This window comes from Mobula hypostoma, chromosome 8 (genome assembly GCF_963921235.1).
Source record: "Mobula hypostoma chromosome 8, sMobHyp1.1, whole genome shotgun sequence".
Taxonomy (NCBI): domain Eukaryota; kingdom Metazoa; phylum Chordata; class Chondrichthyes; order Myliobatiformes; family Myliobatidae; genus Mobula; species Mobula hypostoma.
Genome location: NC_086104.1, coordinates 115,011,706 through 115,036,518, shown reverse-complemented (window position 1 = coordinate 115,036,518; position 24,813 = coordinate 115,011,706). Strand labels below are relative to the sequence as shown.

Below are 24,813 nucleotides of genomic sequence, written 5' to 3'. Positions count from 1 at the left end.
TTGGATTATGGAATAGATGGCTTCGTGACTAAGTTTGCTGATGATACGAAGATAGGTGGAGGGGCCGGTAGTGCTGAGGAAACGGAGAGTCTGCAGAGAGACTTGGATAGATTGGAAAAATGGGCAAAGAAGTGGCAAATGAATTACAATGTTGGCAAGTGTATGGTTATGCACTTTGGCAGAAAAATTAAACAGGCAGACTATTAGTTAAATGGGGAAAAATTCAAAGTTCTGAGATGCAACAGGACTTAGGAGTCCTCGTGCAGGATACCCTTAAGGTTAACCCCCAGGTTGAGTCAGTGAAGAAGGCGAATGCAATGTTGGCATTCATTTCTAGAGGAATAGAGTATAGGAGCAAGGATGTGATGTTGAGGCTCTATAAGGCGCTGGTGACACCTCACTTGGAGTACTGTGGGCAGTTTTGGTCTCCTTATTTAAGGAAGGAGGTGCTGATGTTGGAGAGGATACAGAGAAGATTCACTAGAATGATTCTGGAAATGAGAGGGTTAACATGAGGAACGTTTGTCCACTCGTGGACTGTATTCCTTGGAGTTTAGAAGAATGAGGGCAGACCTCAAACATTTCGAATGTTGAAAGGCATGGACAGAGTGGATTTGGCAAAGTTGTTTCCCATGATGGGGGTGTCTAGTACGAGAGGGCATGACTTGAGGATTGAAGGGCACCCATTCAGAAAAGAAATGTGAAGAAATTTTTTTAGCCAGAGGGTGGTGAATCTATGGAATTTGTTGCCACGGGCAGCAGTGGAGGCCAAGTCATTGGGTGTATTTAAGGCAGAGATTGATAGGTATCTGAGTAGCCAGGGCATCAAACGTTATGGTGAGAAGGCGGGGGAGTGGGGCTAGATGGGAGAATGGATCAGCTCATGATAAAATGGTGAAGCAAACTCGATGGGCCAAATGGCTGACTTCTGCTCCTTTGTCTTATGGTCTTAAAGAAAGAGGACTTTTGAGATGTCCTGGAATGGAAAACCTCATCCTGGGAGCAGATGTGGAGACGGAGGAACTGGGAATAGGGAACGGCATTTTTGCATGTGGCGGGGTGGGAAGAGGTATAGTCGAGAACGAGTGGCCCAGATATCTGCTTCCCTTACTCCGTCCCTTTCAACAACCCTGACCAAACCACACAGTCAGGGATGGCTACGCCCCTGGGGTTGGCAACACAATCCCCTCGAGAGTCGTATGTACCCGAGCCGGAACCCTACACTGGGGACCTTGGGAGGTGCCGGGCCTTATTACAATGCTCCATGGTCTTTGAGCTACAGCCACGTACGTATACTTCAGATAGATCAAAGATCACGTACATCATGGGGCTGTTACGAGGGGATGCCTTGGCATGGGCCACTGCGATATCTGATAACTGACCAGAGGTTTATTCCTCCTTCCCCTCCTTCGTCTCTGAAATGAGAAAGGTCTCTGAACAGCCCATTTGCGGTAAAGACACTGCAAGGCACTTGCTGACTCTTTGTCAGGGCTCGTGGAGCGTAGCGAAGTACTCCATTGAGTTTTGAACCTTAGCGGCCGTCTCAGGATGGAATGACGAGGCCCTACAGGGGTGTTCTGCCACAGTCTCTCAGATAAGATAAAAGATGAACTGGCAGTGAGGGATGATGTGGACAGCCTGGACTCTGATCTCTCTAACCACCAGGCTAGATAATCAACTTCGAGAGCGTCTGAGAGAAAAGACCAGCTCCTCGGGTCAGCCCACGTCCCACCTTACCATCTTCTACCAGCACTAAACTCTCTCTCCCCTCCGTTCCTCGCAGAGCTCCCACTCCTGTTCTGGTGAGTCAGACAACACTCCCTTCTGTTCCCCAAACCCGGATGCAGATCCTGGCTACCGTGAATTACCAACGACAGTCCTTGTCCCTATCCGCCTTGGTGGATTCCAGTGCTGAGGGCAATCTGCTGGATGAAGACATAGCCTCCCAGGCTGGAATACCTTGTGAGCTGCTAACTACCCCCTGGAGGCCTGGGCACTGGATGGAAAACTGTTGGCTTGGGTGACCAATGGTATGCCGCCCCTGAGCTTGATTCTGTCCGGACACCATTGGGAGGAGGTATGGTTCAATCTCATCCATTCGCCTCAAGTTCTAGGATACCCATGGCTGAACCACCACAATCTCCACATCGACTGGTCTACTGGGAGGATAACCAGCTGGAGCCCGTTTTGCCATGTCTACTGTCTGCGGTCGGCCCCATTTTCCAGGGAGGCTACCGCGACCCTGCCTGTCTTGAATCCCTCGACTTGTCCAGAGTCCCCACAGAATACCATGACCTGGAACAGGTATTCAATAAACAACGAGCTCTTTCCCTGCCTCCGCACCACCCGTATGATTGCGCTATTGACCTTCTCCCTGGGGCCTCCCTACCCACCATTTGTCTTTATAACCTATCCTGACTGGAAAGAGTGGCCATGGAGAAGTACATTAGAGAGTCCTTCGCGGCGGGCATTATTAGACCTTCATCCTCCCCGGTAGGTGTCGGTTTCTTCTTTGTAGAAAAGAAGGATGGGTCGCTTCATCCTTGTATTGATTACTGAGGCCTAAACAATTTAACAGTTAAAAGTAAGTGCCCACTACCCTTCATTAGTTCAACATTTGAACCACTGCATGGAGCTGCCACCATCTCGAGGTTGGACCTTCATAATGCATACCATCTAGTCAGGATGAAGGAGGGGAATGAGCAGAAGACAGCCTTTAATACACCTCTGGGCCACTTCGAATACTTGGTCATGCTGTTTGGCCTTACCACTGCTCCCGCTGTTTTTCAAGCCCTAATCAATGATGTGCTGAGGGACTTTATTAATTGCTTCGAATTCATTTACCTCGATTATATCTTGATATTTTCTAACAGCCCCCAGAAACACATTCACTATGTCCGTCTAGTCCTCCAGAGACTATGGGGAAAACCAGTTATTTGTGAAGGCAGAGAAATGTGAGTTCCACATTCCTTTGGTCAGCTTCCTGGGCTATATCATTGAGAGCGGGCAGGTGAGAGCAGACCCTGAGAAAATCCGGGTAGTGGAAGAATGGCCTAAGCCCACGACCCACAAGCAACTTCAGTGATTCCTGGGGTTTGCGAACTTCTACCACCGATTTATCAGGGACTACAGTCGAGTGGCGGCCCCCCTTACCCGGATTACCTCCCCTACCACACCTTTTTTTGTTGGGACTCCGAAGCTGACTCAGCATTGACTGGCCTGAAGAGGCGTTTCACCACCACTCCCATCCTGGTCCATCCAGACCCTTTCCGCCGATTCATTGTTGAGGTGGACGCCTCTGACTCCAGGGTAGGAGCAGTCCTGTCCCAACGGTCAAGTCCGGACGAGAAGCTTCATCCCTGTGCCTTCTTTTCTCGCTGGCTGTCCCCTGCTGAGCAGAATTACGATGTGGGGAATCGGGAACTACTGGCAGTCAAACTAGCATTGGAGGAGTGGAGGATCATAAGAACCTGGATTATATTCAGACCGCAAAATGTTTGAACACCTGCCAGGCCTGTTGGGCATAATTTTTTTGGACGGTTCAAATTTTCCCTCACGTACTGTCCGGGGTCCAATAACGGGAAACCTGACGCGCTCTCCTGTCAATACAACTCCAAGGAGGACACTTCCAGCCCAGATACTATCCTCCCACCATCCTGCGTGGTAGCAACCGTCAGGAGATCGAATCCAAAGTAAAGGAAGCTCAATGGGATGACTTTGACCCCGGCAATGGACCCGCTGATTGCCTGTATGTGCCCAATTCCGTCAGATCCCAGGTTCTCCAATGGGGGCATACATCTGGGTTCGCCTGCCACCCCAGGAGTGATTGGACCCTGGATCTCCTGAAAAGACACTTTTAGTGGCCTTCCATGGAGGTGGAAACCCATTCCTATGTCTCGGCATGTTCCATCTGTGCCCGTGAAAAAGCCTCCCATCAGCCACCTGTGGGGCTACTTCGTCCTCTACCTGTCCCTGGTTGCACATCGCCCTAGACTTTGTCACCGGTCTACTCCCTTCCCGCAGAAACATCACTGTCCTCACCGTAGTAGACTGGTTCTCCAAGGCGGTGCACTTTGTAGCCCTCCTAAAACTCCCTTCTGCTCAAGAAATCACAGACCTCCTCGTCCACCACGTCTTCTGCCTCCACAGAATCCCTGCCGGACATAGTCTCCAATCGAGGTCCCCAGTTTGTCTCGCAAGTATGGAAAGCCTTCGGTCAAGCCTTGGGCGCATCTGTCAAGCCTTGGGCACATCGGTCAGCCTGTCATCCGGCTTCCACCCCCAGATGAATGGGTAGACGGAACAGGTCAACCAGGACTTGGTGGCAACGCTATGTTGTGTAACGGCAAACAACCCGTCTACTTGGAGTGACCACCTCCTGTGGGTTGAGTACACCCAGAACTCTCTGAGTTCTGCCATTGGAAGGCCTCCCTTCAAGTGTTCCCTTCGGTACCAACCCCCGCTGTTCCCCAGGCAAGAAGAGGAGATCGTGGTGCCATCGATTCAGGACCATATCAATTGGTGCCTTAAGGTTTGGGAGGAGACACGTATGCCCCTACTCAGATCAGCAAATCACAATTAGAAAACCACCAACCGATACCAGACTCGGTGCCCGAGTACTGACCTGGGCGGATGGTGTGGCTTTCATCCAAGGACAGCCCGCACAAAAATGAGCCTAGGAAACTTGCCCCTTGCTTCCTGGGACCATTCAAGGTCGAAAGGGTCATCAATCCCACAGCAGTTCGACTTAAACTGCCAAGATCTATGCGCATCCACCCTGCCTTTCATGCTTCCCAATTAAAGCCAGCTTCCGTCAGCCCCTTGTGTCCTCTGACTGAGACTCCCCCACCTGCCCACATCATTGACAACTATCCAGAATACACCGTCCGACTACTGGATGTGTGCCGTCAGGGCAGGTGTTTCCAATACCTGGTAGACTGGGAAGGGTACGGTCCAGAAGAGCATTCCTGGGTTCCCCGCTCCTTCATCCTGGACCCTTCCCTTATCCAGGGTTTTCATCGGGACCATCCAGACAAGCCTGGAGGCTCCTGTTGAGGAGGGTACTGTCATGGTCCCATCTGGCAATTCCCCACCTTGTTATTACCTCAGTAATTGGGTCTCAATCCCCTCTTATAACTTCCAATCATTCCCAGTTCCACTAATTACACACACCTGCCTTCCATCAGTAACTGCAGGATAAAAACCTTGTAATCACAACAAGGAGCTGCCAGTTCATGTCGTGGTGCACATTGGTACCAATGACATAGCGAGGAAGAGAGAGGAGGTCATGGAGAGTGAGTATAGACAGCTTGGTAGGAAGTTGAAAAGCAGGACCTCGAGGGTGGTAATCTCAGGATTGCTACCTGTGCTACGTGCCAGTGAGGGTAGGAACAAGTGGCTGAGGAACTGGTGTAGGGGGCAGGGTTTCAGATTTCAGGATCATTGGGACCTCTTCTGGGGCAGGTGGGACCTGTACAAGACAGACGGGTTACACTTGAACTACAGGGGGAACTATCCTTTCAGTGAGGTTTGTTAGTGCTATTGGGGAGGCTTTAAACTAGATTTGCAGGGGGATGGGAACCAGAGTGCCAGAGCTGACAGTGTGGCTAGGGTGAAAATAAATGATGTTGAAAGTTTAAGCAAATCCGCTGATAGAAAGGTTGTGAGTGGTGGTAAAAGTCTTGAGATGTATATATTTCAATGCTAGGAGTATTGCGGGGAAGGCGGATGAGTTGAGGGCGTGGACTGACACGTGGAATTATGATGTTGTAGCAACTAGTGAAACTTGGCTACAGGAGGGGCAGGACTGGCAGCTTAATATTCCAGGGTTCCGATGTTTCAGATGTGATCGAGGCAGAGGAATGAAAGGTGGGGGAGTAGCATTGCTTGTTAGGGAAAATATTACAGCAGTGCTCAGGCAGGACAGATTAGAGGGCTTGTCTACTGAGTCCTTATGGGTGGAGCTGAGAAACAGGAAAGGTATGGCCACATTAGTGGGGTTATATTACAGACCACCCAATAGCCAACGAGACTTGGAAGAGCAAATCTGCGGAGAGAGCAGGCAACTGCAGGAAACATAAGGTTGTGGTGGTAGGGGATTTTAATTTTCCATACATTGATTGGGACTCCCATACTGTTAGGGGTCCAGATGGTTTAGAGTTTGTAAAATGTGTTCTGGAAAGTTTTCTAAATCAATATATAGAGGGACCAACTAGAGGGGATGCAATATTGGATCTCCTGTTAGGAAACAAATTAGAGCAGGTGACGGAAGCACTTTGGTTCCAGTGATCATAACACCATTAGTTTCAATTCGATCATGGACAAGGATAGATCTGGTCCCAGGGTTGAGGTTCTGAACTGGAAGAAGGCCAGATTTGAAGAAATGAGAAAGGATCTAAAAAGTGTGGATTTGTTCTCTGGCAAAGATGTGATTGGTAGGTGGGAAGCCTTCAAAGGGGAAATGTTGAGAGTGCAGAGTTTGTATGTTCCTGTCAGGATTAAAGGCAAATTGAATAGGAATAAGGAACCTTGGTTCTCAAGGGATATTGCAACTCTGATAAAGAAGAAGAGGGAGTTGTATGAAATGTATAGGAAACAGGGGGTAAATCAGGTATTTGAGGTGTACAAGTGCAAGAAAATACTTAAGAAAGAAATCAGGAGGGCAAAAAGAAGACATGAGGTTGCCTTGGCGGTCAAAGTGAAGGATAATCCAAAGAGCTTTTACAAGTATATTAAGAGTAAAAGGATTGTAAGGGATAAAATTGGTCCTCTTGAAGATCAGAGTGGTCGGTTTTGTGCGGAACCAAAGGAAATGGGGGAGATCTTAAATAGGTTTTTTGCGTCTGTATTTACTAAGGAAGCTGGCATGAAATCTGTGGAATTGAGGGAATCAAGTAGTGGGACCATAGAAACTGTACAGATTAAAAAGGAGGAGGTGCTTGCTGTCTTGAGGAAAATTAAAGTGGATAAATCCCCAGGACCTGACAGTGTTCCCTCGGACCTTGAAGGAGACTAGTGTTGAAATTGCGGGGGCCCTGGCAGAAATATTTAAAATGTCGCTGTCTACGGGTGAAGTGCCGGAGGATTGAGAGTGGCTCATGTTGTTCCGTTGTTTAAAAAAGGATCGAAAAGTAATCTGGGAAATTATAGGCCGGTGAGTTTAATGTCAGCAGTAGGTAAATTATTGGAGGGAGTACTAAGAGACAGAATCTACAAGCATTTGGATAGACAGGGGCCTATTAGGGAGAGTCAACATTGGCTTTGTGCGTGGTAGGTCATGTTTGACCAATCTGTTGGAGTTTTTCAAGGAGGTTACCAGGAAAGTGGATGAAGGGAAGGCAGTGGATATTGTCTACATGGACTTCAGTAAGACTTTTGACAAGGTCCTGCATGGGAGGTTAATTAGGAAAATTCAGTCGCTAGGTATACATGGAGAGGTGGTAAATTGGATTAGACATTGGCTCAATGGAAGAAGCCAAAGAGTGGTGGTAGAGAATTGCTTCTCTGAGTGGAGGCCTGTGGATCAGCAAGTTTGCTGATGATACAAAGATTGGAGGTGTAGTAGACAGTGAGGAAGGTTTTCAGAGCCTGCAGAGGGCCTTGGACCAGCTGGAAAAATGGGCTGAAAAATGGCAGATGGAGTTTAATACTGACAAGTGTGAGGTATTGCACGTTGGAAGGACAAACCAAGGTAGAACATACAGGGTTAATGGTAAGGCACTGAGGAGTGCAGTGGAACAGAGGGATCTGGGAATACAGATACAAAATTCCCTAAAAGTGGCGTCACAGGTAGATAGGGTCATAAAGAGAGCTTTTGGTACATTGGCCTTTATTAATCAAAGTATTGAGTATAAGAGCTGGAATGTTATGATGAGGTTGTGTAAGGCATTGGTGAGGCCAAATCTGGAGTATTGTGTTCAGTTTTGGTCACCAAATTACAGGAAGGATATAAATAAGGTTGAAAGAGTGCAGAGAAGGTTTACAAGGATGTTGCCGGGACTTGAGAAACTCAGTTACAGAGAAAGGTTGAATAGGTTAGGACTTTATTCCCTGGAGCGTAGAAGAATGAGGGGAGATTTGATAGAGGTATATAAAATTATGATGGGTATAGATAGTGAATGCAAGCAGGCTTTTACCACTGAGGCAAGGGGAGGAAAAAAAACCAGAAGACATGGGTTAAGGGTGAGGGGGGAAAAGTTTAAAGGGAACATTAGAGGGGGCTTCTTCCAACAGTGGTGGAAGTATGGAATGAGCTGCCAGATGAGGTGGTAAATGCAGGTTCTTTTTTAACATTTAAGAATAAATTGGACAGATACATGGATGGGAGGTGTATGGAGGGATATGGTCTGTGTGCAGGTCAGTGGGACTAGGCAGAAAATGGTTCGGCACAGCCAAGAAGGGCCAAAGGGCCTGTTTCTGTGCTGTAGTTTCTATGGTTTCATTGGTCGACTCTTGACAACCTTGTTTCATGGTTCTTTAGGACTGTCAGTTTGAAGTTCCGCATCGTTTTCCTGGATTCTCTATGTGAACCTTGTCTCTGTGTAAAGACTACTGAATACCTATTCCATGCTTGCGACTGTGCTAACGCCTCTTGATCCTGCCTCCGTGCCTGTGTCCAGCACTTGGGTTCCCCCCACAGCCACGTCCTTGCAGCAAAGGGTTCATTGCTCTGAGTGAAGATTTTTTTCCTCAGTTCTGTTCTAAATGACTACATTCTAATTTGAGACTGACTATGGTCCACTCTCAAACCCAGAACTTAATATGGTTCAACAATATCATGCCAATTTTTCTGATAGTATGGGTCCTATCTGTTCAATCTCTCCTGTTATGAAATCCAAGATTAAATAGCAAACATTTCAGAATTGGGCTTATTATTACTGATATCTATCATGAAATGTGTTGTTTTATGTTGGCAGTACAGTACAATATTTAAAAATATTTCTACAAGTTACAAAAATAAACAAGTAAATAAATAAATAAATAAATAAATAAATGGGGATGTGTTCCCAGGTTCATGGACTGTGGCAGAGGAGAAGTTGTTCAATATGAAAGGTGTATATGGTCTTACCATGCAATTTCAATAAAACGTCTTTACCCTGGAACTGGAAAGACATTGCACTCAATAGATAGAGTTGGGGGAGCTGCACAACATGAGAGAGCTCTGCTATGCCACAGAGAACAGGCACTATCGCTGAAAGGAGAGACTGATCAACCAAAGGACTCAACAAATATCCACACGCACACTTCCCTTGCTTACAGTGTACCACATCGTTCTCTATAGGCACCCAAAGGAGAACATCATACACAATACAAGTGATCATACTACTTCGGGGCGAATTTCTTCATGCTGTCCACCTTGCCTTTACCCTCAAATGCTCATGGAATAAGGGTCAGAGTTCTGGTGAGCTTGCTGGTTGCTTCTGTAATTGAATGTTAACACCCTGTGAGTTATGTGCAAACACAACCAAGACCCCCTGAACACCAACTCCTTTCAATTTCTCTCGTCTGAGAAGCATTCTGCTGTTCCTTTTTCCTACCAAATCTCAAGCCTTATTGTTCAGAGAAGCAATTGCCCACACACAGAGGAGGGGATATCAAAATTTCTGACTGAGGGAGCTTGATATCATTAAAGTGCAGTTAGGGTTGGCGATATGGAAGGTGGGACGATGAAGGAATCCTATCCTCACATCAACTCTCTCCAGTCATCAATGTTCAATCCCTCACTCTCAACTCATGAAACTTTGACGTACAATCCACAGTGGGAAGGGTAAGCAGCTTCAAGGTCCAGGTTGCCCACATTTCTGGAAGTCTATCCTGGGCCCAATGTATTGATGCAATTATGGGGAAGGTATGCCAGTGGCTATGTTTCATTAGGAGTTTGAGATTTGCTCCAAAAACTGTTGCAAGTTTCTACAGATATACAGTGGGGGACATTCTAACTGGTTGCATCACGGTCTGGTACAGAGGGGATACTACACAGGATCAGGAAAAAGCTGCAGAAGACTGTAGACTCAGCAAACTCTATCATGGACACAGCTATCGCCATTGAGGATTCTTCAAAAGGCAGCATCCATCATCAAGAACCTTCACCACTCAGGACATAACTCCTCTCATTACTACCAATCAGGAGGAGGAGAAGGACACTGAACACACACGTACAATGTTTTAGGAGCAGCTTCTTCCCCTCTGATATCAGATTTCTGGATGATCTGGGAACCCATGAACACAACCTCCCTAATAAGCTCTCTTTTTGTACTAATTTATTTTTATATTTCTTCTTATAACCTATAGTATTGTTTCTACATATTGCACTGTATGGCTGCTGTAAATCAACAAATTTTACAGCACATGTCAGTGATAATAAACCAGATTCTGACTCTATTTCAGGGAGACAAACCGTAAATACTCCCACCTTTCCATGCACCCATGTAGTGGACTCACTGACTTTTCCATAGGACCAAAGGTAGGTGCATAAGTGGCAAAATATCTCCAACACACAGACAGAGGCACAGATATCCAGATGTGAATAGACACACACACACACAAAAAACTCACTGATATGCAAATAGGAACTTTGTTATCTATAAAACCAGCCCTTTTTCACTCACTGGAAAATACCAGAGGGTTGCTTCGTGAATCCTGTGGGATGAGTAATGTAGAAACATAGAAAATAGGTGCAGGAGTAGGCCATTTGGCCCTTTGAGCCTGCACCGCCATTCAGTATGATCATGGCTGATCATCCAACTCAGAACCCTGTACCAGTCTTCCCTCCATACCTCCTGATCCCTTTAGCCACAAGGGCCATATCTAACTCCCTCTTAAATATAGCTAATGAACTGGCCTCAACTGTTTCCTGTGGCAGAGAATTCCACAGATTCACCACTCTCTGTATGAAGAAGTTTTTCCTAATCTCGGTCCTAAAAGGCTTCCCCTTTATCCTCAAACTGTGACCCCTTGTTCTGGACTTCCCCAACATCGGGAGCAATCTTCCTGCATCTAGCCTGTCCAATCCCTTTAGGATTTTATACATTTCAATCAGGTCCCCCCTCAATCTTCTAAATTCCAACGAGTATAAGCCTAGTTCATCCAGTCTTTCATCACATGAAAGTCCTGCCATCCCAGGAATCAATCTGGTGAACCGTCTTTGTACTCCCTCTATGGCAAGGATGTCTTTCCTCAGATTAGGGGACCAAAACTGCACACAATACTCCAGGGGTAGTCTCACCAAGGCCTTGTACAACTGCAGTAGTACCTCCCTGCTCCTGTACTCGAATCCTCTCGCTATAAATGCCAGCACACCATTCGCCTTTTTCACCACCTGCTGTACTTGCAATACTTGCACTTTCAATGACTGGTGTATAATGACACCCAGGTCTCGTTGCACCTCCCCTTTTCCTAATCGGCCACCATTCAGATAATAATCTGTTTTCCTGTTTTTGCCACCAAAGTGGATAACTTCACATTTATCCACATTAAATTGCATCTGCCATAAATTTGCCCACTCACCTAACCTATCCAAGTCACCCTGCATCCTCCTCACAGCTAACACTGCCGCCCAGCTTCGTGTTATCCGCAAACTTGGAGATGCTGCATTTAATTCCCTCATCCAAGTCATTACTTGGTTCCCCAATGAGGAAGAATTGATTTGAGCAGAGTCACATGCGAATGGTGTCTGTATCAGTCAGTAGGAGATATAGGAGTGGGCCGGATGTCCAGAGGAACACAACGGATCTGCAAGTGTGTTGAAGTAGAAAGTCGGTGGCTTCTGACATGACAGTTTCTTCCATATTTGCAGTACCAGTCAGCTATTTGTTCAAAAGGTGTGAAAAATGTTTGAGTTATGGTAGACCACATCCGTCTGGCTGGGGCTCAGTATAACTACAAGAGTTGGTCAGCCCTCAAGGTCACACTATTCTGGACATCAGAAATCCGGAATTGTTATGAAGCAGGACTGTGGGGGGGAGGGGGGTATGAAATTCCCATGGACATGGACAGTCCCAAACCCGACTGGAAAAGGAGTTGGGTATTAACTCCCATGGACAGTCCCAAGCCTGACTGTGAAAGGAGGGTTGGGTATGAACTCCCTATGGATAGACCCAAACCCGTCTGTGAAAGTTGGGTGTGAACTCCCCAGGGACAGTCCCAAACCCGACTGTGAAAGGAGAGTTGGTTATGAACACCCCAGGGACAGTCCCAAACCCGACAGTGAAAGGAGGGTTGGTTATGAACTCCCCATGGACAGTCCCAAATCTGGCTGTGAAAGGAGGGTTGGTTATGAACTCCCCATGGACAGTCCCAAACCCGACTGTGAAAGGAGGGTTGGTTATGAACTCCCCATGGACAGTCCCAAATCTGGCTGTGAAAGGAGGAGAGTTGGGTATGAACTCCCCATGGACGGTCCCAAACCCAACTGTGAACGGAGGAGAGTTGGTTATGAACTCTGCATCAACAGTCCTGCCCATGGGGAGTACAAACCCAGCCCTCCTCCTTTCACATCTGGGTTGGGGACTGTCCATGAGGAGTTTATAGCCAACTCTCCTCCTTTCACAGTCGGAATTTGGACTGCCCAGGGGAGTTCATAACTAACTTCTTCTTTCACAGTTGGGCTTGGGACTGTCCATGAGGAGTTTATACCCAACCTGTTCCTTTCACAGCTGGCTTTGGGACCGTACATGTGGAATTCATACCCAACTCTCCTTCTTACACAGCCGGCCTTGGGACTGTCCATGGGGAGTTCATACCCAACCTGTTCCTTTCACAGCTGAGTTTGGGACCGTACATGTGGAGTTCATACCCAACTCTCCTCCTTACACAGCCAGGCTTGGGACTGTCCATGGGGAATTCATACCCCAACCCGGCTGTGAAAGGAGGAGAGTTAGGTATGAACTCCCTATTGACAGCCCCAAGCCCGGCTGTGAAATTTGGGTATGAAATCCCCATGGACAGACCTGAGCCTGACTGTGAAAGGGAGAGAGATTGCTATGAACTCCACATGTACAGTCACAAACCCAGCGTGAAAGGAGCAAGCTGGGTATGAACTCCCCATGGACGGTCCCAGACCCAGTGTGAAAGGAGGAGGGTTGGGTATGAACCCCCCATGGACAGTCTCAGACCCAGTGTGAAAGGAGGAGGGTTGGGTATGAACTTCCTATGGACAATCCCAATCCCAGCGTGAAAGGAGCAAACTGGGTATGAACTCCCCATGGACAGTCCCAGACCCAGTGTGAAAGGAGGAGGGTTGGGTATGAACTCCCCATGGACAGTCCCAGACCCAGTGTGAAAGGAGGAGGGTTGGGTATGAACTCCCCATGGACAATCCCAATCCCAGTGTGAAAGGAGCAAGCTGGGTATGAACTCCCCATGGACAGTCCCAGACCCAGTGTGAAAGGAGGAGGGTTGGGTATGAACTCCCCATGGACAGTCCCAGACCCAGTGTGAAAGGAGGAGGGTTGGGTATGAACTCCCCATGGACAGTCCCAGACCCAGTGTGAAAGGAGGAGGGTTGGGTATGAACTCCCCATGGACAGTCCCAGACCCAGTGTGAAAGGAGGAGGGTTGGGCATGAACTCCCCATGGACAGTCCCAGACCCAGTGTGAAAGGAGGAGGGTTGGGTATGAACTCCCCATGGACAGTCCCAGACCCAGTGTGAAAGGAGGAGGGTTGGGTATGAACTCCCCATGGACAGTCCCAGACCCAGTGTGAAAGGAGGAGGGTTGGGCATGAACTCCCCAAGGACAATCCGAAACCCAGTGTGAAAGGAGGAAGGTTGGGCATGAACTCCTAATGGACAGTCCCAAACCCAGTGTGAAAGGAGGAAGGTTGGGCATGAACTCCTAATGGACAGTCCCAAACCCAGTGTGAAAGGAGCAAGCTGGGTATGAACTTCCCATGGACAGTCCCAAACCCAACGTGAAAGGAGGAGGGTTGGGTATGAACTCCCCATGGACAGTCCCAAACCCAACGTGAAAGGAGGAGGGTTGGGCATGAACTCCTCATGGACAGTCCCAAACTCAACGTGAAAGGAGGAGGGTTGGGTATGAACTCCCCATGGACAGTCCCAAACCCAGCATGAAAGGAGGAGGGTTGGGTATGAACTCCCCATGGACAGTCCCAAACCCAGCATGAAAGGAGGAGGGTTGGGTATGAACTCCCCATGGACAGTCCCAAACCCAGCATGAAAGGAGGAGGGTTGGGTATGAACTCCCCATGGACACTCCCAAACCCAGCATGAAAGGAGGAGGGTTGGGTATGAACTCCCCATGGACAGTCCCAAACCCAGTGTGAAAGGAGGAGGGTTGGGTATGAACTCCCCATGGACAGTCCCAAACCCAGCATGAAAGGAGGAGGGTTGGGTATGAACTCCCCATGGACAATCCCAAACCCAGCATGAAAGGAGGAGGGTTGGGTATGAACTCCCCATGGACAATCCCAAACCCAGCATGAAAGGAGGAGGGTTGGGTATGAACTCCCCATGGACAATCCCAAACCCAGCATGAAAGGAGGAGGGTTGGGTATGAACTCCCCATGGACAGTCCCAAATCCAGCATGAAAGGAGGAGGGTTGGGCATGAACTCCCCATGGACAATCCCAAACCCAGCATGAAAGGAGGAGGGTTGGGTATGAACTCCCCATGGACAGTCCCAAACCCAGCATGAAAGGAGGAGGGTTGGGCATGAACTCCCCATGGACAATCCCAAACCCAGCATGAAAGGAGGAGGGTTGGGTATGAACTCCCCATGGACAATCCCAAACCCAGCATGAAAGGAGGAGGGTTGGGTATGAACTCCCCATGGACAATCCCAAACCCAGCATGAAAGGAGGAGGGTTGGGCATGAACTCCCCATGGACAATCCCAAACCCAGCATGAAAGGAGGAAGGTTGGGTATGAACTCCCCATGGACAGTCCCAAACCCAGTGTGAAAGGAGGAGGGTTGGGTATGAACTCCCCATGGACAGTCCCAAACCCAGCATGAAAGGAGGAAGGTTGGGTATGAACTCCCCATGGACAGTCCCAAACCCAGCATGAAAGGAGGAGGGTTGGGTATGAACTCCCCATGGACAATCCCAAACCCAGCATGAAAGGAGGAGGGTTGGGTATGAACTCCCCATGGACAATCCCAAACCCAGCATGAAAGGAGGAGGGTTGGGCATGAACTCCCCATGGACAGTCCCAAACCCAGCATGAAAGGAGGAGGGTTGGGCATGAACTCCCCATGGACAATCCCAAACCCAGCATGAAAGGAGGAGGGTTGGGTATGAACTCCCCATGGACAATCCCAAACCCAGCATGAAAGGAGGAGGGTTGGGTATGAACTCCCCATGGACAATCCCAAACCCAGCATGAAAGGAGGAGGGTTGGGCATGAACTCCCCATGGACAATCCCAAACCCAGCATGAAAGGAGGAAGGTTGGGTATGAACTCCCCATGGACAGTCCCAAACCCAGTGTGAAAGGAGGAGGGTTGGGTATGAACTCCCCATGGACAGTCCCAAACCCAGCATGAAAGGAGGAAGGTTGGGTATGAACTCCCCATGGACAGTCCCAGACCCAGTGTGAAAGGAGGAGGGTTGGGTATGAACTCCCCATGGACAGTCCCAGACCCAGTGTGAAAGGAGGAGGGTTGGGTATGAACTCCCCATGGACAATCCCAATCCCAGTGTGAAAGGAGCAAGCTGGGTATGAACTCCCCATGGACAGTCCCAGACCCAGTGTGAAAGGAGGAGGGTTGGGTATGAACTCCCCATGGACAGTCCCAGACCCAGTGTGAAAGGAGGAGGGTTGGGTATGAACTCCCCATGGACAGTCCCAGACCCAGTGTGAAAGGAGGAGGGTTGGGTATGAACTCCCCATGGACAGTCACAGACCCAGTGTGAAAGGAGGAGGGTTGGGCATGAACTCCCCATGGACAGTCCCAGACCCAGTGTGAAAGGAGGAGGGTTGGGTATGAACTCCCCATGGACAGTCCCAGACCCAGTGTGAAAGGAGGAGGGTTGGGTATGAACTCCCCATGGACAGTCCCAGACCCAGTGTGAAAGGAGGAGGGTTGGGCATGAACTCCCCAAGGACAATCCGAAACCCAGTGTGAAAGGAGGAAGGTTGGGCATGAACTCCTAATGGACAGTCCCAAACCCAGTGTGAAAGGAGGAAGGTTGGGCATGAACTCCTAATGGACAGTCCCAAACCCAGTGTGAAAGGAGCAAGCTGGGTATGAACTTCCCATGGACAGTCCCAAACCCAACGTGAAAGGAGGAGGGTTGGGTATGAACTCCCCATGGACAGTCCCAAACCCAACGTGAAAGGAGGAGGGTTGGGCATGAACTCCTCATGGACAGTCCCAAACTCAACATGAAAGGAGGAGGGTTGGGTATGAACTCCCCATGGACAGTCCCAAACCCAGCATGAAAGGAGGAGGGTTGGGTATGAACTCCCCATGGACAGTCCCAAACCCAGCATGAAAGGAGGAGGGTTGGGTATGAACTCCCCATGGACAATCCCAAACCCAGCATGAAAGGAGGAGGGTTGGGTATGAACTCCCCATGGACAATCCCAAACCCAGCATGAAAGGAGGAGGGTTGGGTATGAACTCCCCATGGACAGTCCCAAACCCAGTGTGAAAGGAGGAGGGTTGGGTATGAACTCCCCATGGACAGTCCCAAACCCAGCATGAAAGGAGGAGGGTTGGGTATGAACTCCCCATGGACAATCCCAAACCCAGCATGAAAGGAGGAGGGTTGGGTATGAACTCCCCATGGACAATCCCAAACCCAGCATGAAAGGAGGAGGGTTGGGTATGAACTCCCCATGGACAATCCCAAACCCAGCATGAAAGGAGGAGGGTTGGGTATGAACTCCCCATGGACAGTCCCAAATCCAGCATGAAAGGAGGAGGGTTGGGCATGAACTCCCCATGGACAATCCCAAACCCAGCATGAAAGGAGGAGGGTTGGGTATGAACTCCCCATGGACAGTCCCAAACCCAGCATGAAAGGAGGAGGGTTGGGCATGAACTCCCCATGGACAATCCCAAACCCAGCATGAAAGGAGGAGGGTTGGGTATGAACTCCCCATGGACAATCCCAAACCCAGCATGAAAGGAGGAGGGTTGGGTATGAACTCCCCATGGACAATCCCAAACCCAGCATGAAAGGAGGAGGGTTGGGCATGAACTCCCCATGGACAATCCCAAACCCAGCATGAAAGGAGGAAGGTTGGGTATGAACTCCCCATGGACAGTCCCAAACCCAGTGTGAAAGGAGGAGGGTTGGGTATGAACTCCCCATGGACAGTCCCAAACCCAGCATGAAAGGAGGAAGGTTGGGTATGAACTCCCCATGGACAGTCCCAAACCCAGCATGAAAGGAGGAGGGTTGGGTATGAACTCCCCATGGACAATCCCAAACCCAGCATGAAAGGAGGAGGGTTGGGTATGAACTCCCCATGGACAATCCCAAACCCAGCATGAAAGGAGGAGGGTTGGGCATGAACTCCCCATGGACAGTCCCAAACCCAGCATGAAAGGAGGAGGGTTGGGCATGAACTCCCCATGGACAATCCCAAACCCAGCATGAAAGGAGGAGGGTTGGGTATGAACTCCCCATGGACAATCCCAAACCCAGCATGAAAGGAGGAGGGTTGGGTATGAACTCCCCATGGACAATCCCAAACCCAGCATGAAAGGAGGAGGGTTGGGCATGAACTCCCCATGGACAATCCCAAACCCAGCATGAAAGGAGGAAGGTTGGGTATGAACTCCCCATGGACAGTCCCAAACCCAGTGTGAAAGGAGGAGGGTTGGGTATGAACTCCCCATGGACAGTCCCAAACCCAGCATGAAAGGAGGAAGGTTGGGTATGAACTCCCCAGGGACAGTCCCAAACCCAGCATGAAAGGAGGAGGGTTGGGTATGAACTCCCCATGGACAATCCCAAACCCAGCATGAAAGGAGGAGGGTTGGGTATGAACTCCCCATGGACAATCCCAAACCCAGCATGAAAGGAGGAGGGTTGGGCATGAACTCCCCAAGGACAATCCGAAACCCAGTGTGAAAGGAGGAGGGTTGGGCATGAACTCCCCATGGACAATCCCAAACCCAGCATGAAAGGAGGAGGGTTGGGCATGAACTCCCCATGGACAATCCCAAACCCAGTGTGAAAGGAGGAGGGTTGGGTATGAACTCCCCATGGACAATCCCAAACCCAGCATGAAAGGAGGAGGGTTGGGTATGAACTCCCCATGGACAATCCCAAACCCAGCATGAAAGGAGGAGGGTTGGGCATGAACTCCCCATGGACAATCCCAAACCCAGCATGAAAGGAGGAGGGTTGGGCATGAACTCCCCATGGACAATCCCAAACCCAGCATGAAAGGAGGAGGGTTGGGCATGAACTCCCCATGGACAATCCCAAACCCAGTGTGAAAGGAGGAGGGTTGGGCATGAACTCCCCATGGACAGTCCCAGACCCAGTGTGAAAGTAGGAGGGTTGGGCATGAACTCCCCAAGGACAATCCGAAACCCAGTGTGAAAGGAGGAAGGCTGGGCATGAACTCCCCATGGACAGTCCCAGACCCAGTGTGAAAGGAGGAGGGTTGGGTATGAACTCCCCATGGACAGTCCCAAACCCAGCATGAAAGGAGGAGGGTTGGGTATGAACTCCCCATGGACAGTCCCAAACCCAGCATGAAAGGAGGAGGGTTGGGTATGAACTCCCCATGGACAGTCCCAAACCCAGTGTGAAAGGAGGAGGGTTGGGTATGAACTCCCCATGGACAATCCCAAACCCAGCATGAAAGGAGGAGGGTTGGGTATGAACTCCCCATGGACAATCCCAAACCCAGCATGAAAGGAGGAGGGTTGGGTATGAACTCCCCATGGACAGTCCCAAACCCAGTGTGAAAGGAGGAGGGTTGGGTATGAACTCCCCATGGACAATCCCAAACCCAGCATGAAAGGAGGAGGGTTGGGTATGAACTCCTCATGGACAGTCCCAAACTCAACGTGAAAGGAGGAGGGTTGGGTATGAACTCCCCATGGACAGTCCCAAACCCAGCATGAAAGGAGGAGGGTTGGGCATGAACTCCCCATGGACAGTCCCAGACCCAGTGTGAAAGGAGGAGGGTTGGGTATGAACTCCCCAAGGACAATCCGAAACCCAGTGTGAAAGGAGGAGGGTTGGGTATGAACTCCCCATGGACAGTCCCAGACCCAGTGTGAAAGGAGGAGGGTTGGGTATGAACTCCCCATGGACAGTCCCAGACCCAGTGTGAAAGGAGGAGGGTTGGGTATGAACTCCCCATGGACAGTCCCAGACCCAGTGTGAAAGGAGCAAGCTGGGTATGAACTCCCCATGGACAGTCCCAGACCCAGTGTGAAAGGAGCAAGCTGGGTATGAACTCCCCATGGACAGTCCCAGACCCAGTGTGAAAGGAGCAAGCTGGGTATGAACTCCCCATGGACAGTCCCAGACCCAGTGTGAAAGGAGGAGGGTTGGGTATGAACTCCCCATGGACAGGCACAATCCCAGCTGTGAAAAGAGGAGAGTTGGCTAAGAACCCCCATGAACAGTTCAGAGCCCAACTGTGAAAGAGGAAGTTGGGTATGAACTCTCCATGCTCAGTCCCAAGTCTGGCTCTGAAATGAGGAGGTTTGGGTATGAACTTCCCATGGACAGTCCCAATCCCAGCAGTGAAAATTGGATATGAAATCCCCATTGACATTCTGAAGCCAGACTCTGAAAGGAGCAAGCTGGGTATGAACTCCCAATCTTTCGTCCCATATTCAGCTGTGAAAGGAGGAAGGTTGGGCATGAACTCCCCATGACCAGACCCAAACCCGGCTGTGAAAGAAGGAGAGATTGGGTATGAACACCCCATGGACTGTCCCAAGCCTTGCTGTGAAAACTGGGTATGAACTCCCTATGGACATTCAAACCCAACTGTGAAAGGAGGAAGTTGGCTATGAACTCCCTAGGAACCGTCCCAAGCCTTACTGTGAAGGGAGGACTGGGTATGAACTCCCCAATGACAGTCCCAAGCCCAATTGTGAAAGGAGGAGGATTGGGTATGATCTCCCCATAGACATTCCCACAAACAGCTGTGAAAATTCGGTTTGAACTCCCCATGGACATCCTGAAGCCTAACTGTGAATGGAAGAAGATGGGTCTGAACTACCATGGACAGTCCCAAGCCCGGTAATGAAAATTGGGTAAGAACTCCCCAGGTACAGTCCCAAGCCTGAATGTCAAAGGAGGAGGACTGGGTATGAACTCCCCATGGACAGTCCCAAACCCAGCTGTGAAAGGAGGAGAGTTGGGTGTGAACTCCCCATGGACAGTCTCAAACGCAGACATGAAACTTGGGTATGAACTCCCCATGGACAGTCCCAAACCCGACTGCGAAAGGAGGAAGTTGGGTATGAACTCCCTATGGACAGTCGGAAACCTGGCCGTGAAAGGAGGAAGGTTGGGCATGAACTGCCCATGGACAGTCCAAGCCAAGCTGTGAAACTTGGGTATGAACTCCCCATGGACAGTCCCAAACCCGACTGCGAAAGGAGGAAGTTGGGTATGAACTCCCCATGGATAGTCCTAAGCCAGACTGTCAAAGGAGGTTTGGTAAGAACTCCCCATAGACAGTCCCACGCCTGAGTGTGAAAGAAGGAAGTTGGTTATGAACTCGCCATGGACAGTCCCAAACCCGACTGTGAAAGGAGGAGGATTGTGTATGAATTTCCCATGGACAGTCGGAAGCCTGACTGTGAAAGGAGGAATTTGGGTATGAACTCCCTATGGACAGAGCCAAACCTGGCTATGAAAGGAGAAGGATTTGGCATGAATCCCCATAGACAGTCCGAAGCCTGACTGTGAAAGGAAGAAGTTGGGTATGAATACCCCATGGACAGTCCCAAACCGAGCTGTAAAAGGAGGAGGGTTAGGAATGAACAGTCCCAAACTGGCTGTGAAAGGAGAAGGATTGGGTATGAATACCCCATGGACAGTCCCAAACCGAGCTGTGAAAGGAGGAGGGTTAGGAATGAACAGTCTCAAACCCGGCTGTGAAAGGACGAGGCTTGGGTATGAACTCCCCATGGACTGTCCCAAACCTGGCTGTGAAAGGAGGGTTAGGTATGAACTCCTCGTGGACATTCCCAAACCCAACTGTAAAAGGAGAGTTGGGTATGAACTCCCCATGGACAGTCTTGTAAAAGCCTGAGCTACAGAAATGGTAACAGAAGCTCCAAAAACCACATCTTTGGGAGAAGGTGGATCTTCACCCTGAAGGTATGTGAAGTCTTGTGGTGAAAGCACAGGGGACAGGGCTGATCAACGTTTGGCCCAGAACACGGGACTCTGTCGAACTGCTGTTGGCCACCAATGACCCAGTAGGGTTGAAGGGCATTAGAAAAAGGGTGACAAAGCAGTGTCGGGGCTAATGTAATGCTTTACAGTGCCAGCAATCGGGATTCAGTTCCTGCTGCCATCTGTAAAGAGTGTGTACATTCTTCCCATGACCCTGTGTATTTCCTTCAGGTGCTTCCCTGTTCTTACATATTCCAAGGACATACAGGTTAAGGTTAGTATGTTATGTTGGCCCCAGAAGCATGGCAACACTTGCAGGCTGACCCCAGCATATCCTTAGACAGTACTGGTCACTGTATTAGTCAGTATTATTCCACTGTATATTCTGATGTACCTGTGACAGATAAAGCTAAACTTTAATCTTTAAAGCTATCACCACGTAGTGTGGGAGTTATCAGCTAGCCTGTTAGTACCGACCCTTAATGTCACTGTCGATGTCTCACACACACTCACATTAATGGTGTAGCACACTCATGATTAGCTGTATACACACATGTGGACTGATGAATATCTACAGTTGAGGCCTCTGCATTGCACTTGAAGGCCAGAGAGGTAGATGTGTGACAAAGGACATCCACAGATCGATATCCAATAATGCAGGAGGCACGAGAAGGCACAATGGCCAGGCAGTTCATATGCCTGGAGTTCAGAGTCCCTTTCTTGGCTAGTCCACGCATTGATAGCAAAGATCGGAGTCTGAGGGTGATTGCAAGTTTGGAAGTCAAAGCCTGTTGGCTGAAGGATGGATATTGGATGACAGGAGCTCTGTCATGGAGTTGGAGGACTGTCCATATGTGTGACGAGGTGGGAGGGTGGAAAGAGGCTTGTTTTCTTGGCTGTTGTGTTCTGTTTTACTGTGTCCTGTGTTGTTCGCCCAGCATTCTGGGCGTGCTATGTTGGCACTTGCAGGCAGCCCCCAGCACATTCTTAGGTTGTCACAGAGTCATAGAAAAGTACAGCACAGAACCAGATCCTGTGGTTGATCTAGTCCGTGCTGATTCACTTAAACTGCCTACTCCCATTAACGTACACTGGAACCATAGCCATCCATACCACTACCATCTATGTACCTACCTAAGCTTCTCTTAAACATTGAAATAGTTCCATTTGTACAGCAGCTCATTCCACACTCTAAAGACCCTCCGTTCTCCTTAAACTTTCACCTTTCACCCTTAACCCATGACTTCTGGTTGTAGACCCACCCAATCTCAGCGGAAAAAGCCTGCTTACATTTACCCTGTCTATACCCTTCAATTTTAATAATCATAAATTGTGATAAAATCTCCCCTCAATCTTTTATGTCCCAAGGAATAAAATCCTAACCTATTCAATCTTTCCTTCTAACTCAGGTCCTTCAGACCTGGCAACATCCTTGCAAATTTTCTCTGTACTCTTTCAGCCTCATTTACATCTTTCCTGTAGGTCAGTGACCAAAATTGTACACAGTAATCCAAATTAAGCCTCACCACTTCAACGTAACATCCCATCTCCTGTACTCAGTACATTGATTTATGAAAGCCAATGTGCCGAAAGCTTTCTTTACAACCCTATCTTCCTGTGACGCCACTTGTCTACGTTAAATTCTATCTGCCATTTTTCACCCCATTTTTCCAGCTGATGCAAATCCCTCTGAAAGCCATGATAGCCTACCTCACTGTCAACTACACCCCCAATCTTGGTGTCATCTGCAAATTTGCTGGTCCAATTAACCACATTATCATCCAGATTGTTGATTGAGATGACAAACGACAATGGACCCAGCACCATTCCAGCTATTGCCCAGGTGCTTCACCTTTATGGGACAGCTTTATGGGAGAGTGGCAAAGGGAAAACCTCTGCTGAAAAAGACTCACGTGAAATCTCGGCTAGAGTTTGCTAGAAGGCATGTGGGAGACTGAAGTCAGCTGGAAGAAGGTTCTATGGTCTGATGAAACCAAAATTGAGCTAAACACTGCACTACATCATAAACACACCATCCCTACTATGAAGTATGGTGGTAGCTACATCATACTGTGGGGATGCTTCACTGCAGCAGGCCCTGGAAGGCTTGTGAATGCAGAGCAGGGTTTCTCAACTCAGGTTCCTCGGAACCCTAATGTTCTGTGAGAGATTGTGATGAAAGGAAAACATAGTTCTATGAACTTCGTGCAATGTACGATGCTAGCACTCACAGTGGTGGGCAGAGGCCAAGCAGCGCTGTTAGCAATCTCGTTAGAGGTCTCAGCTCAGTATGGTAGCGCATGGGAGGACCGTGTTTATTTTGTTGAGTCCATTCTCAGATTTTGACGGGAGATAAGGGAGGCTGTTGATAATTGATGAGTGCTATATTGCACGGAGGGGACGATGGTAGGCTTATAATTGATGAGTGCTGTATTGCACGGAGGGGAGGATGGTAGGCTGATAATTGGTGAGCACTGTATTGCACGGAGGCAGGACAGTCATCATCATCATCAGGTGCCATTCCCAGTTTGAGCTTTGACTGCCATGGCCCACACACTCCTGTTTTGGGTCAAGTGGATCAATTCATATTCATCAAAGTTGCTGGTGAACGCAGCAGGCCAGGCAGCATCTCTAGGAAGAGGTACAGTCGATGTTTCAGGCCGAGACCCTTCGTCAGGACTAACTGAAGGAAGAGCTAGTAAGAGATTTGGAAGTGGGAGGGGGAGGGGAAAAACCAAAATGATAGGAGAAGACAGGAGAAGGAGGGATGGAGCCAAGAGCTGGACAGGTGATTGGAAAAAAGGACATGAGAGGATCATGGGACAGGAGGCCCAGGGAGAAGGAAAAGCGGGAGGGGGCAGAAAACCCAGAGGATGGGCAAGGGGTATAGTCAGAGGGAAAAGGAGAGTGAGAGAAAGAATGTGTGTATATAAATAACGGATGGGGTACAAGGGGGAGGTGGGGCATTAGCAGAAGTTTGAGAAGTCAATGTTCATGCCATCAGGTTGGAGGCTACCCAGACGGAATATAAGGTGTTGTTCCTCCAACCTGAGTGTGGCTTCATCTTTACAGTAGAGGCGGCCATGGATAGACATGTCAGAATGGGAATGGTATGTGGAATTAAAATGTGTGGCCATTGGGAGATCCTGCTTTCTCTGGCGGACAGAGCGTAGGTGTTCAGCAAAACGATCTCCCAGTCTCTGTCGGGTCGCGCCAATATATAGAAGGCCACATCGGGAGCACCGGACGCAGTATATCACCCCAGCCGACTCACAGGTGAAGTGTCGCCTCACCTGGAAGGACTGTCTGGGGCCCTGAACGGTGGTAAGGGAGGATGTGTAAGGGCATGTGTAGAACTTGTTCCGCTTACAAGGATAAGTGCAACCTCCCCCTCGTACCCCATCCGTTATTTATAAACACACATTCTTTCTCTCACTCTCCTTTTTCTCCGTCTGTCCTTCTGACTATACCCCTTGCCCATCCTCTGGGTTCCCCCCCCTCCCCCTTTTCCTTCTCCCT

The 24,813-nt window shown here is 49.2% G+C and overlaps 1 protein-coding gene across 6 annotated transcripts in view; it reads right to left on the bottom strand.

Moving 5' to 3' along the window:
- LOC134350212 (sialic acid-binding Ig-like lectin 16) overlaps nt 1–24,813 on the bottom strand; it is a 69,696-nt gene that overhangs the window by 38,206 nt on the left and 6,677 nt on the right. Inside the window, exon 1 of one of the 6 annotated variants that reach the window (XM_063055203.1) lies at nt 3,177–3,387. The exons of the other annotated variants lie outside the window; for them this stretch is intronic. Within the exon in view, the coding sequence (XP_062911273.1) occupies nt 3,177–3,281 (105 nt within the window). The 5' untranslated portion in view covers nt 3,282–3,387. Of the gene's footprint in view, nt 1–3,176; nt 3,388–24,813 lie in introns of those variants that run through there. 6 annotated transcript variants of the gene reach the window in all.